The sequence below is a fragment of the Centroberyx affinis genome, unplaced genomic scaffold (genome assembly GCF_046629955.1).
Source record: "Centroberyx affinis isolate AG114_WGS23_722 - 3 ecotype Tasmania unplaced genomic scaffold, CSIRO-AGI_Caff_v1 ptg003436l_1, whole genome shotgun sequence".
Classification (NCBI taxonomy): Eukaryota; Metazoa; Chordata; class Actinopteri; order Beryciformes; family Berycidae; genus Centroberyx; species Centroberyx affinis.
In genome coordinates this window covers 34,374-49,620 of record NW_027281408.1, presented here as the reverse complement: position 1 = coordinate 49,620, position 15,247 = coordinate 34,374, and the positions used below count along the sequence as shown (strand labels likewise).

Below are 15,247 nucleotides of genomic sequence, written 5' to 3'. Positions count from 1 at the left end.
CATTTTATCTGTATGTTATTCTGTGTTGCTCTGTAAATCACTTTTCTTAATTTGTTAAAAGCTTCATAAATAAATAAATCTGACTTTACTGAACACATAGCTGACACGTTTTAACATCAAGGCTGTTACACACTGGCATGTTCCAGGATGTATATACTACATGGACTTTAAAGCATATTTACATTCAAATATCCACTGAAAGGACAAAGTGAATTATTTTGAATTTGTGCAATGTTGTCATATTGAACGACTCAAAGCCATCGAATACATTAGAACTACTGTAGGTGCAATATGTGTGATATTTTCATGTTTATGGATTTGAACACATTTCACATCTAAATGTTGTGAAAGAAGAATTCTGGGAAGATTGTTTTTTTTTTTTGTGATTTCCAGTGTGGGTCAACACACGCACTTATGTTTAAGTTCCAAGATAATAGGTTTTAATAATAATGAATAATAAAAATGTCTTCTTTGGCTGTAAACATAGTTGTCCTGTCTGTGTTCTGTCCCTGAAAACAATCGTTCTTATGTAACTTAATTGATCAAATCAGTGTGTATTTGCAGCAGCAGCCACGCCCTTGCAGGACGGCTTATATAATTTTTTTTTCTTTAGATCCATCTAGATTCACACAGGCAGCCGTCATTGTGTCCAACCGGAGCCTTGTAATCAAAGTGACTCATGGCAGTGAACGCCTCTCCACCTCTCCACCTCTCCGCCTCTCCACCTCTCCACCTCTCCACCCCTCCACCTCTCCACCGCTCCCTTGGCACAGGTCGGCATTTTTCTCACATGAACACCGCACTTTCCCTCCCTTCCCTTCCCCCTTGTTGATATGGGGAGTGTTATGTTTATGTTTTGTTTTTTGTTTTTTTTGGTTTCCTCTCTCTGTCTCGGTTCCTGAAAGACGAGGTTTCGACAGTCTGACCTGGAGCTGGTGTGCTTGTTTTGCTGTCCTTGTGAGGACCGGTGTGAGGACATTTTTGTGAATTGATTTTAGGGTTTTTTTTTATTTTTTATTTTAGGGTTAGGACTTGGTTTTAGGGTTAAGGTTAGAATTAGACTGAGGTCAGGGGATAGGGAATAAATGTAGTCAATGGATGGTCCTCACTCTGGATGGAATACAAGACTGTGTGTGTGTTTTTGTGTACATATATGTGTGGGCATGTGTCAATGTGTTTGCATATGACCAACAGAGTTTGTGTATGTTTTGTGTGTGTGTGTGTGTGGATATGTATATGACTGCCACAGGTGGGATCGTCAAGGTGTGTTTGCATGAGGGTGTGTGTGCATGTGTGTGATGCCATCAGCTGCAAGACATTCAAGGTGTGTGTTTGTTTCTGTGTGTGTGTGTGTGTGTGTGTGTGTGTGTGTGTGTGTGTGTGGGTGTGTCCACGGCAAGACAGAGGCGGGATGTTTTCGAGGTGGAACCTGTTTGTCCGCTTATTCTGCGATCCCGTTCCCCGACTGGAGCTCCGGGTCGGCAGTCACCGCTGGAAGGAGCCGCAGAGCAAACAGCATGGACTGATAACGCTGAGCTGGGACTGCAGAACACACACTCACACACTCCCACACACACACACACTCACACACACACACCCACACACACACACAGGGAAGTCAGACGGTCAAACACCTGCCTGATGGACCACAAGGTAAGATGCATTTGAGTTATCATTTGTAATTCTTTCCAGCTGTGGACTTCGTTCCGTCTGGTGTCATGGGTCGCTCGGTCCACAGTGGACCACAGTGTTGCATGTAGGGAGTTCACAGTGATGTCATCGCCCCGGTGGTCTCCGTCGAGCCTCGGCTTCTACCTTGCACACCTCACAGTTTTGGCATTGCTGTAGAGAAAATACCTGAGGAACACTTGTGCGATGCATGAGTAGGCAAGGACAAGCTGCACTTTGAGTCCAGCTGCTACTGACTTCATACTGTATTTTCATTTCCGTCTGTCATTACTGAAAGATATTGTTTATTTTGGCTGATCTGTAGAGGGTTTAATGTGTTTAATGTGTAACTTTCTCGGTGGGAAATTAGCCACCTTTGTTGAAAAGTCATTCGGAGTACTGCGTAATGTAAACGCCAAGAATCAGAGTCATGTTAGTGTTCGGTTTCACACGATAAATATGCAGGAATTCATCTTGGAGACATACTGACAGCTGTTCAGAATCCATACACATACAGATACACACTACAGAAACAACAGGATTCACATACAGTGGAGAGGGACTTTGCCCGCCATAAGAATATGAATACCTTTATTGTCGTTGTACATGTACAACAAGTTTCAGTGTGCTGTACCAAGCTACATAGGAGGAAGAAAATATAAATATAAAAATATCAAATATAAGTAAAAAGGATAAATAGGAATGGAAAAGGAAGTAAGGCATTAGGCGTATTGTGTGTGTGCATGGATCTCAGTCTTAGGTGTCTCTGGATATGAAACTGAGCATAGGTCCTTGTATGTGTGTAGAGTTGTGACTTTAAAGTGGCAGTGCAGTCAGTAAACAGTTTGTGTAAGACATTAGCAGCAATGCAGTATATGATGTGCAAACATGTCAGTGCAGTGCAGGTAAGGTTGCAGCCTTATAGTCCTAAATCTGTGGTATACTATGAATATTAGATTGCACATACTGATACGGCTTTGTGAAGACTGATACAGATATTTTACAGTTAAAATTTGACCATTTTCATGCCACAAAAATCCAAGTATTCAGTGTTTTTACCCCAAAAAGCCTCTGAAACACTAAAAACTCACTAACAATTTAGTCTTAGATGTGTATTTGTTTTCTGCATTAGTGTGTCAGTAGATTGCTCTTTATAGTGTGTTTTTTATATTTCGAAACTTTTCATTATTTTTGATATTTTTTTTTTTACATGTGCCTAAGACTTGCACAGTACTGTAGACACGCAAGCACATACTCACACACACACACACACACACTGAAACTTAAGATGAATGATGAATAATGAATTTCTTTAGCTGGGTGATCCATTAGGTGATACATGAGGCCTTTAAATGAAGAATTAATTTACAAAATCAAACATTACTAAACAATTGAATAAAAAAAAAATACAATGTGCAATGAAAATGGCATGTCATAAAGTTATTTTTCTGTCTGACGATTTATCAAAGAGAAAACAAATTATTAGAAATGTATGTGAAAGTAAAAAATAGAGAAGAGATCTATTTTGCATAAGTATTCTTTTGGGCTGAACTGTCACACTAGCAAAGATCTGCTCAACATTTCTAATAATCTGTTACTCAGATCTTATTTTTGTACATATTTATATTTAATGTTTTCCTTTCAAACTTTAAAAAAAAAAAAAAAAATGCCTTTGTTGCTAATGTCCCTTCACCAGATCTTAATGGGACTTAATCGGATTGTTGGAGTCTCCATCAGAACATTACATTATAGGACTTTATAGTCCAGTTGTTGAGGTTTAAAAGAAAGTATAAATCATCCCTTTCCAAACAGTATAAATTAAAATACAGAAGGTGCAGCTTCTGTGGGTTGTCCAGTCCATTTTACTATGAAAGTCAATGGAGAAATTGGACATGAAAACCTCCAAATATTTAAAATTCTGTATTTTCCCAAACTGAGATGGGAGTGCGATGGTTTTTATTTTCATCCATAAATGAGCCACATATCCCACACATTGCTTAAGTATTCTGATGGAGAGTTCAGCCTCCATCCTAAAATCCCAGTAAGATCTAGTGAAGGGACCTGGACTCTGCTTTAATAGCAACAAAGAAAGGAAAACATTGTTCAGAACCACTAAGTACAATCTAAGTATTTAATATTTGAGTAAGATGGAAAAAAAATGTTGAGCAAAGTTTTGCCAGTTTGGCAATTTATCCCAAACAACGCAAAGGGATTGAATACTTATGCAAGCTCAGTTTCTCTGTTATTTAAATGTTTACTTTGCATATAAATTAAATGGAAGCGTGGAAATGACCATCAGTTTGGTATGTGATGTTATGTAGTGTAGGCACTTGGGGGCAATTTTAGTTTTAGTTTTTATTTATGGTTCTAGTGCAAGTTTCATCACTAAAACATTGTTCTTTGAATATCATGATAAAAACATTAATTCCAAACATTAAGACTACACTTTTTAATATTCGAGGAAAATTTGGCTACACCACACTGTTATTTTAATTTAATATTTTTTCTAGCAGTGGTGATTTTCTTGCTATGATGACATACTGCTGCTGAATGAATACAGGGGAAATACTCTGTTTGTACACTGTTGAAACATGTATTGGTTTAGTAAAGGAACGTTTTTACTCCACATCTTTATACTGTTATTTTGATGTGTGGAAGTGTGAAACTGCAACTAGGTGGTGATGCTGAATCTAGCACACACATTCATTCATCCAGCTCACCTTGCATGAATTAAATTAATGACAGGGCCTGATAGAACATACTGTAACAGATTCACTGGAGGTCTGCCAGTGCCGTGTCAGAGTTTCTGTACTAGAAAGTGGTAGGTGTGGTTACTTTGACTTTGTGCTTACAAAAAGGAAACACCCAACAACAGAACACTTGTTCGTAGTGTGCTGGATAAACCTGTTCCTGGTTTTCCCAAGTTATGGCCCCAAGGCCATAACTGGAATACCTGAAAGGTGCAACTGCCTAGTTACCTGGGTGCCAGTCATCTGTTTATTTGCATACATAAGTGGGTCTCTAACCACCGATGTCCCCTGCTTCTACTGTTTGTGGTTTCTGCTGTTTGTTTATTTTTTTTATTTTTATTTTTTTAGATTTCTAGTAATAGATTCATTCAAATCATCAGGAACATCTCCCTAATTTTGAATTTAACCTTATTTTGTAATCTGTGGTTTCAAGGCTTAAAAATCTGCCTTTATCTTGTTACCTCCCCTTCATCTACACCTTCCTTTCCGTTATTGTCAACTGGATTAAATAGGTGAAACCACTGTGTGATCAGAGCTTTTCACCTGGTTGCTAAGACCTGCTAATGTTCCTACTATTTTGTTTATTTTGCAGTGTAAGCTTTAAGATGTGTTATATATGTTATAAGATAAACATATAGAGCTATATTATGTTCCCACATGTCATAATGGCTGTATCTGTTGATTAAACGTTTTATTGTTTATTTCCTCCTGCAGGTTTAGTGCAAAGGGATTATTATATGCCACTGAGGCAGCAACACAAGGATCATGGTATGAAACAGTGACAGATTGTTTTATTTAGATTTGAAAATGATGAGAAGATAATTACTATGATATTCCAAGTCAAGTTTGGATTGAGTAGCCTAATGTTTTTCAGAGCTCCTCTTATGGAGGAGTGCTGCTGTTTTAAACTCCATTTTCAAATGTCTCCTTGCAGCTGTCACACCGCAGAGGGAGGAGCCTCTCTGAGGGCCTGACACTGGAGGAATCAGAGGAGGGCGGATTGGTCATCTCCAGCATCGATGGCAATTCCTCAACCAATCAGGGACTCAGGGAAGGTATGACCCTCAAGCTGTTACTGCACCTTTTTTGGTATTGCACTTGACTGTCTTGAAAGTGAAAGACAAAGTCTCCGAACTTCTAGAGTTTGCATAGTTGTTACATACAAGAATATGATTTATAGATTGAAGTAACCTATTGTACATCTGACTCAAATCCAAGGTTGGGCTAACCATACACATTTTAGACCAAGTCCTAACCAAGATCATTGTCAAAATACCATAAATTAGTTATTTTCAAAAGTTTTCTGAGAACATCCAAATGTGAAAAACTTGGTTGCTTTGCTGCTTAATCTCGTTAATCCTAATTTGTCGTTTTGCCGTCTTTTTACACAATGGGCCAAATACAGCAATAACAATCTCAGGGTTTGAGTCCCACTAAGGCCACCCATGCTAAAATATGTTCACACTCATGGTCCTCTGAATGGCCTTGGATAAGAGCGTCCAAGAAATATCCTGTAATGTGTTGCTTTTTTATGTGAACACGTGATTTTTCTTTTTCAGGGGATGAAATTGTGGGGGCAGCGATTAATTTTGATGAACTGTCAAAAGAAGATGTGTTGAAAGTACTGAGGCTGATGGAGCCGTTTAATGACAAGGTCCAAGTCCTCACCAAGAATAACTTGAGCAAGAGCCTCAACAATCTGGACAAATGTACCAAGAGTCCAGAGGAGGTAGGTGGAATACATATCTCCTCAAGTTAGATACAACTGACTGAGAGCATGGATGGATGGATGGATGGATGGATGGATGAATTAATGAATTAATGAATTAATGAATTAATGACTGCATTTTTTATGCGACCTTTCATGCAACAGTGGTGGTCCACCACAGCAAGAAAACCACCACTGCAAGAGAAAATGTAAAATGAGTCTACTGCAGGTTCTACTGCAGGTTGCAGCACAAAAACTATTCTTATTTGAAATAGTGCCTTTATAATAAAAGAAATCCAAATAAGAATAGTTTTTGTGCTGCAACCTGCAGTAGAAACAAAATTGCAGTCCAAATGACCCCAAACCAACTCTGCTACAGAACAATTACAGGGGAAACGCTGACTAATTATATACACTATGGTGAAATCCACCTCACCAAGCTGTGGTTTATTTTTCCAGATGCTGAAGGATTCCTACAGCAAACTGTACAATGCCAAAATCAAGAAGTTCATTAAGGATGACTCCCCTGGTGCAGAGGGAGGCATAATGGGGAATGGGGAGTTGAAAGTCAAGCAAACTGTACCAGACTCATCCAAGTTCAGCCTTAAAGACGACATTGGATTGCCTCGCCTTGGAGTGGACTTTGGAGTTCTGAAAACAAAGAAACCGAGCACAGACGTTCCTATTGCTTTAGAATCTGGTGACGTCACATTTTCTGCTGCAAAGACTGGAGCATTAGAGGGTGATGCTAATGGCAGCGGTCTGAACCTTCCATCTAGTCTTGGCTTGCACCTGCCAGCTGACAATGGAACTATTCAGGTACCAAGATTGAATGTAGATGCGAGAAGTTCACAACTAAATGTCCCAGATCTCCAACTGTCGGGGACATTACCAGAGGGTCCAGATGTAAACACCAAAGCTGGTGTACAAGTGCCAAACATTGACTTGAAAGTACCAAATCTTGAAAGACCGCAAATTGGATTGGAGAATAGTGGAACTTTCAGGGCTCCAGACATTGATACAGCTTTGCAAAAAGCTGATTTGAAACTGCCAGACATGGGTTTAAGAGTTCCAGATGTCAGTATTCCTAACATGGGGATAAATCCACATGAGGGGAATATCACTGGCCCAACTTCTGACATCAGTGTTCCAAAAGTGGATATTGAAGGAACAAACTTCAAAATGCCAAAATTTAAACTGCCAGAACTGGGTCTCTCTGGACCCGCTGTAAGTGGTCCAGAATGTGAGGTCAAGACACCAGATACAAGTGTACCAGATGTGCCCTCAGGTAAAATCAGTGTCAGGTCTTCCAAGAAAATAAAGAACCCTGACCTAAATGTGGACGATCCTTCCAGTTATGTGGAATTACCTATGGTTAGGCTGTCTGGCAAATCTTCAAGAAGATCAGATATTGACCTTGATATTGGAGTAAAGACTGGACTAAAAACACCTTCCATTGATACTCCTGGCATGAATTTACCCAATGTAAAGTTACCATCAGGTTTAGGGATTTCGGGACCAAGTATTAAATCCCCTGACTTTGGGTTGAAAACACCAGACCTCGATGTATCTGCACCACAGATTGATATGCCAGAGTGCAATCTTCCCAATTTTAAAGGCCCAAAACTTGATCTCAACGGTCCCGACATTGGCATGCCTTCAGGTGAAGTCAAAGTGTCATGTAAGAAACCACGAATTGACCTTAAAGCTCCGGATTTAGATGTGGATGCCCCATCTGGTAAATTTAAGATGCCCAAATTTGGGGTCTCAGGCAAAAGACCAGATCTGAATAGTGAAGCTGATGTTAAAATACCTAACTTAAGTCTCAAAACCCCCAAGATAAAAAGTGAGATTGATGCACCTGATATAAATCTACCCAAAGTTGACCTAAAAGCACCAGAATTGGACATTGACACCCCAGAGGTTGACATCAAAGCCCAATCAGGCAAATTCAAAGCACCAAAGTTCACAATGCCCAAATTTGATCTTTCGGGTACTCAAGGTCCAGGTATCAATGGAGATCTAGAGGGACCAGATCTGAGCTTGGCAACACCAAAGTTCAACACTGGAATAGCAGAACCAAATGTTGACATAAATGTGCCCTCAATTGACCTCAAAAAGCCTAACATGGATATTGGAAGCCCATCTGGAAAATTTAAAATGCCAGACTTTGGGCTGTCTGGGCCAAAAGTGCATGGCTCTGACTATGAGTTAAAGGCTCCAGACTTGGATCTTTCTGCCCCCAAGTTTAAAAAGGGGTTAAATCCCCCAGACATTAATTTGCCTGATATTGATCTCAAAGACCCCAAGGTAGACCTTGATGCCCCAGATGTGGACATTAATATGCCTTCTGGTAAATTAAACCTTGATGCAGATGCTCCCTCTGGTAAGCTTAAAATGCCAAAATTCAAACTCTTTGGCACATTACCAAAGAAAAAAGATGCTCCTGACATGAATGTACCGAACATGGATCTCAAAGCTCCTAACTTACACCTGCATTCTCCTGATGTGAACCTTGGTTCACCCAAAGGAAAATTCAAAATGCCGAAGCTGAAAATGCCCAGTTTCGACCTATCAGGTCCAAAAGGACCAAACATTGATGTAGATGGAGATCTAAACAGACCAGGCTTAAGATTGCCATCAGGTAGTCTTAATGTAGATTCATCAAAGCCAGAGTTTGACATTGATGCACCATCACTGAATCTCAAAGGTCCAAAGACAGACTTGAAAATTCCTGATGCTGATATTGGAGGTCCATCAGGAAAATTCAAGATGCCGAGTTTTAAAATGCCAGATTTTGGATTGTCAGGACCAAATGTGAAAGGGCCTGATGGTGAGCTAAAGACTCCAGACTTTGATCTTTCAGCTCCCAAATTTAAAGGGGCTATTGGTTCCCCAGATTTGACTTTGCCTGAGATGGACCTGAACCAACCCAAACTTGACCTTACTGCTCCAGATGTAAGGTTAGATATGCCCTCGGGTAAATTCAAAGTACCCACACTTAAGAAACCAAATATCGACTTGAATGCTCCTGACATGAAAATTGATACTCCTAAATTTAAAATGCCTAAATTTGGGCTTTCTGGTACCTTGCCGAAAGGACAAAACTTGGACATAAATACAGATCTGAAAACACCAGATCTGAGTCTGAAAGCTCCAAAGATGAAGGGTGGAATTGATGCCCCTGACTTGAACTTACCAAACATGGACCTTAAAGCTCCACACTTAGATGTGAAGACTCCAGGTGTGAACTTTGGTTCACCCAAAGCAAAGTTCAAAATGCCTAAATTGAAGATGCCTAAATTTAACCTCCCCAGCCTGAAAGGGCCAGATGTTGACATTGATGGTGACTTAGAAGGCCCAGACATAGATATCAACACACCCAATGTCAATGTCAAAGGTCCTCAAGCTGGTTTAGAAATGCCAGATTTTGATTTTGGTAGCCCATCAGGGAAATTCAAAAAGCCAAACTTGAAAATGCCTGATCTGGGGCTTTCTGTTCCAAAGTTAGATGGCCCTAACTTTGACCTCAAGTCACCAGACCTAGATATCTCTGGTCCTCAGCTCAGTGGTGGAATAAATCCACCAAACCTGAACATGCCCAAGGTTGACCTCAAAAGCCCCAAACTAGACCTCAATACTCCAGATGTCAACTTTGACATGCCGTCAGGTAAACTGAAAATGCCAACACTGACAAAACCAAAGGCAGAGCTCAGAGCCCCAGATTTGGATATTGATGCTCCCTCAGGTAAACTCAAAATGCCCAAATTTAATCTTTCAGGCACATTGCCAAAAGGGCCAAATTTTGACATGAATACAAATCTGAAAACACCAGATTTGAGTCTGAAAGCTCCAAAGATGAAGGGTGGAATTGATGCCCCTGACTTGGACTTACCAAACATGGACCTTAAAGCTCCCAAGTTAGATATGGATACTCCAGATGTGAACATTGGTTCACCCAAAGCAAAGTTCAAAATGCCCAAATTTAAGATGCCCAAGTTTAGCGTCCCAACCCTAAAAGGACCTGACATTGATGGCAACTTAGATGGCCCAGACATAGATATCAACACACCCAATGCCAACATCAAAGGTCCTAACGCTGGTTTAGAAATGCCAGATGTTAATTTTGGTAGCCCATCAGGAAAATTCAAAAAGCCAAACTTGAAAATGCCTGATTTGGGGCTTTCTGGTCCAAAGTTAGATGGCCCTAACTTTGGCCTCGCGTCATCTGACCTAGATATCTCTGGTCCTAAGCTCAGTGGTGGAATAAGTCCACCAAACCTGAACATGCCCAATGTTGACCTCAAAAGCCCCAAACTAGACCTCAATACCCCAGACATCAACTTTGACATGCCGTCAGGTAAACTGAAAATGCCAACACTGACAAAACCAAAGGCAGAGCTCAGAGCCCCAGATTTGGATATTGATGCTCCTTCAGGTAAACTCAAAATGCCCAAATTTAATCTTTCAGGCACATTGCCAAAAGGGCCAAATTTTGACATGAATACAAATCTGAAAACACCAGATTTGAGTCTGAAAGCTCCAAAGATGAAGGGTGGAATTGATGCCCCTGACTTGGACTTACCAAACATGGACCTTAAAGCTCCCAAGTTAGACATGAATACTCCAGATGTGAACATTGGTTCACCCAAAGCAAAGTTCAAAATGCCCAAATTTAAGATGCCCAAGTTTAGCCTCCCAACCCTAAATGGACCTGACATTGATGGCAACTTAGATGGCCCAGACATAGATATCAACACACCCAATGCCAACATCAAAGGTACTAACGCTGGTTTAGAAATGCCAGATGTTAATTTTGGTAGCCCATCAGGAAAATTCAGAACGCCAAACTTGAAAATGCCTGATTTGGGGCTTTCTGTTCCAAAGTTAGATGGCCCTAGCTTTGACCTCGCGTCATCTGACCTAGATATCTCTGGTCCTAAGCTCAGTGGTGGAATAAGTCCACCAAACCTGAACATGCCCAATGTTGACCTCAAAAGCCCCAAACTAGACCTCAATACCCCAGACATCAACTTTGACATGCCGTCAGGTAAACTGAAAATGCCAACACTGACAAAACCAATGACAGAGCTCAGAGCCCCAGATTTGGATATTGATGCTCCTTCAGGTAAACTCAAAATGCCCAAATTTAATCTTTCAGGCACATTGCCAAAAGGGCCAAATTTTGACATGAATACAGATCTGAAAACACCAGATTGGAGTCTGAAAGCTCCAAAGATAAAGGGTGGAATTGATGCCCCTGACTTGGACTTACCAAACATGGACCTTAAAGCTCCCAAGTTAGATGTGAATACTCCAGATGTGAACATTGGTTCGCCAAAAGCAAAGTTCAAAATGCCCAAATTGAAGATGCCTAAATTTAGCTTCCCAAGTCTAAAAGGACCTGACATTGATGGCAAATTAGATGGCCCAGACATAGATGCACCCAATGTCAACCTCAAAGGTTCCAAAGCTGGTTTAGAAATGCCAGATGTTGATTTTGGCAGCCCATCAGGAAAACTCAAAAAGCCAAATTTGAAAATGCCTGATTTAGGGTTTTCTGGTCCAAAGTTAGATGGCCCTAAGTTTGACTTCAACTCACCTGATCTTGATGCCACATTATCAAAAGGACCAAATTTGAACATAAATACAGAACTGAAAACACCAGATTTGAGTCTCAAAGCTCCAAAGATAAAGGGTGGAATTAATACCCCTGACATGGATTTACCAGACATGAACCTTACATCTCCCAAGTTAGATGTGAATACTCCAAATGTGAACATTGGTTCGCCCAACACAAAGTTCAAAATGCCCAAACTGAAGATGCCTAAATTTGACATCTCCAGCCCAAAAGGCCCCAATGTTGACATAGATGGGAACCTACAGGGGCCTGACCTAAATATCCCAAATGTTGATGTTGATGGTCCAAAAGGAAAATTCAAAATGCCAAGTTTAAATATGCCAGACCTAAGTCTCTCTGGACCCAAAGCAAATACACCAGACATTAATCTCCCTAAATTGAAAGGCCCTGGACTAAATTTGCCAGATTTGGATTTGCCTAATGCCAATCTTAAAGGCCCCAAACTAGACCTGAATGCTCCAGATGTCAGTTTGCCATCAGGCAGACTAAGAGTACCAACGCTAGAGAGACCAAAAGCTGGCATCAATGTCCCTGATATTGATATCAATGCTCCATCTAGTCAGATGAAAATGCCAAAAATGCCTAGGTTTGGGCTTTCTGGTTCACTACCAAAAGGTGAAATTGACACACCCAACTTGAGCCTCAAAGCACCAAATCTAAAGGGTTCCATGGATTCTCCAGACTTACCAGCAGTTGACCTAGGAGCCCCTGAATTTGATGTGGATGTACCAGATATGGACATCGGCTCTCCTTCAGGAAAACTGAAAATGCCCAAAATGCCAAAGTTTGGGGCTTCTGGTCTAAAAGGTCCTGATCTTGGAATAAATGGTAATATAGAGGGACCAGACATGAACTTTACAACCCCTAAAGCAAAAGCAGGAATTAGAGGTCCAGGCATTGACATGAATGTTCCCTCAGGAAACATCCAAGTTCCCCAAAGTGATCTTGATTTGCAAGACAAAAAATTCAAACTTCCTTCCTTTAAGTTGCCTCAGTTTGGGAGCCCAGATCTTAATAGGACAGGGTCTGATATTGACTTTGGTGCACCTCTGAGAGCTGCAGACCTGGATATATCTCCTCCAAATGCAAAAGTAAATATTAAAACACCAGACATGAAGGGAAATGTCACAGGTCCAAAGGTTAGTTCTCCAAATGTTAACCTCAGCATGCCCAAAGCAGATATCCGGAGCCCACAACTTAATCTCAAAGCTCCAGAGTTTGACATTGATGCTCCTTCACTGAAGTACAAAAGGCCCTCCCATAAGAATCGTAGATCAGATATCACAGGAGCAAATATGAGAATGCCTGACTTGGACATAGATGCAGATGTCAAATTGCGTCACACTGGTAGAAAGTCAGCAAAAACCAAAGCAAGGTCCAGCCACCCTCTCGTGGATTCTGATTTGAATCGTCTAGGCAGTATTGATCTCACCCGTGCGGATCTCAACATTGATGACTTCACGGGGAAGGATCATATTCTTAGAGCCAGAGGTTCAAAACTGGATCTCACCATGGCAGAAATACCAGATGTCCACAGTGGAACAAATCTGAAAGCACCAGTCCCCAGCTATGGAATCTCCACCTCAGGTACTGATTTTGACCTTAGGGACCACAAACATCACAGAAAAATCCCAGTTGCTGATGTTGATGTACATTCAAAGCACCAGAGTGTAAAGCAGCCTGTAACTGACATGCGTTTGCCAATTTTTTCACAAGATTCAAAACGAAAAGTACATGACAACACAGACGGATACTATGTCACTGTCTTCCCCAAACAAGCACAAAATGGAAAAATGCCAAATCGCAAATACAACACACTTGGAAGAGTTGACTTTAATCCATCAAATGTGGACCTTGAAGTTCCAGATGCAAATGAGCTAAAAGGGTCAACATTCTTTTTTTCCAACCTCATATAGGATTCAGACCAATGATGTGTTCAGAAGGAGATACCAAATGTTTTCTTTTAGTGTGCTTTTTTTATTGGGTTTATTTATTGTGATTTATGCTGCTGAATCTTATGTTTTTTTTTTAATGAAATATGTAACGTTCTGCCTCATTGAGGGGATTTTTTGTACTTAAACCCATGCCTTTACCTTTGTAATGATGCAAAACAATATCTGTTACAATGCAGCACACTTGCACTTCTTTTCTATGTAAATATAATATATTGTACACATTGTAATGATGAGTATTTGTCCTATACAACCTGTTTCAAAAGTAACATTAAGTCTAATTTGTAGTATAAATAAATGTTTAAATGTTTAATATTGTCAATTTGATATTTAATTATTTTGTAAAAATGACTAAAATTATCAAGCTTTTTTTCCATTATCATTATTAAAAATTGTATACCCACTTTTGAAACCCAGTATATTTGATATTTGATGTGGATGTAGATCCTATATTGATGAATTCAATTAAAGTAATATTAACATGGGTGTTTGCTTCAACATTTTTAAGCAAATGATGTAGGCTAAGTTAAAATTCAGTGATTCAGTGGTGCTTACTGCTAACTAGACTGTGTGGATAATTTGAAAAGCACCAGCCATCAAAGTAGTTTTCCTGCACCAGTGTTGGGTGGTAATGCATTGGGCCGAGTCAGTAAAGCATTGGTAATGCATTAGGTAGACTCAGTAAAGCTTTACAGTAATGTGTAACAATTTACAGTTACAAATTTAGAAATGTGACATACTTTGGTTATCACCACTTGAAATATCAGATTGAAGCTGAATTATCCAAAAACTTTGATTGCATTACTTTCAATTGGCTACTTCAAATTACTTTTGAAATGAGTAACAAGGAGTGAGGAATGCAGTACATTTTTGAGTAACTAGTTCAACATTCTGCACACTTTAGCTTGGACTTGAGGTTTCCCCATGGAAGCATCTACAGAGGCAAGTAAGATATAACAAAACAAGAACATATGGGGGTAACAGGTCAAATATAGCCTACAGTAGGCTACCAGTAGATCAAGAGTTTTGTTTTTTCATTTTGCTTTTTTTTCCTTTAGTCCTTTAATACCTTTACAATATATTTTTTAAAATCAGTAAAGAAGGTAGAAAAGCTGGGAGTGGCATCTGACCATTCATGTTGTGTAGGCCAGTGATTCTCAACCTTTTTCATATCAAGGACCCCAAATTCAGTCCACATTAGGGCCATGGACCCCATTTGATGAGATTTTGTCTCTCAAACCCAAATCTGAGAATAAAAAAGTCATTCTTCTACATCCTCTAATTGTGTTAACTTCTTGTAAATGAAATACTGCTGAAGATGAACATTTCATCAGTTTGCTTGGGACCCCCTGGATCCCCCTCAAGGACCCCTGGTGGTCCCCGGACCCCACGTTGAGAACCACTGGTGTAGGCTATATGATATTTTCTATTTGAAACAAAGAGGTTGACAACATGTTTTTCTACGTCGTAGCCTGTAATCAGGACAAAATGAGAGCCAAAATATTTTGAATGGTGATAAACATGTCTT

At 40.0% G+C, this 15,247-nt stretch overlaps 1 protein-coding gene across 1 annotated transcript; it reads left to right on the top strand.

Moving 5' to 3' along the window:
- The first annotated feature begins 1,501 nt into the window (after positions 1 to 1,501).
- LOC139661022 (neuroblast differentiation-associated protein AHNAK) lies at positions 1,502 to 14,161 on the top strand. Its single transcript, XM_071539336.1, has 5 exons — positions 1,502 to 1,653; positions 5,133 to 5,186; positions 5,353 to 5,473; positions 5,978 to 6,147; positions 6,586 to 14,161. The coding sequence occupies exons 2-5, from the start codon at positions 5,184 to 5,186 to the stop codon at positions 13,681 to 13,683; spliced, it is 7,392 nt and encodes a 2,463-aa protein (XP_071395437.1). The 5' UTR covers positions 1,502 to 1,653; positions 5,133 to 5,183; the 3' UTR covers positions 13,684 to 14,161.
- The last annotated feature ends 1,086 nt before the right edge of the window (positions 14,162 to 15,247 follow it).

What these genes read in the sequence shown, in the direction of transcription:
- LOC139661022 (XM_071539336.1), top strand. An exon ending in CAATCAGGGACTCAGGGAAG is followed by an intron (nt 5,474 to 5,977) that starts GTATGACCCTCA and finishes TTTCTTTTTCAG; the next exon opens with GGGATGAAATTGTGGGGGCA. An exon ending in GTACCAAGAGTCCAGAGGAG is followed by an intron (nt 6,148 to 6,585) that starts GTAGGTGGAATA and finishes TTATTTTTCCAG; the next exon opens with ATGCTGAAGGATTCCTACAG.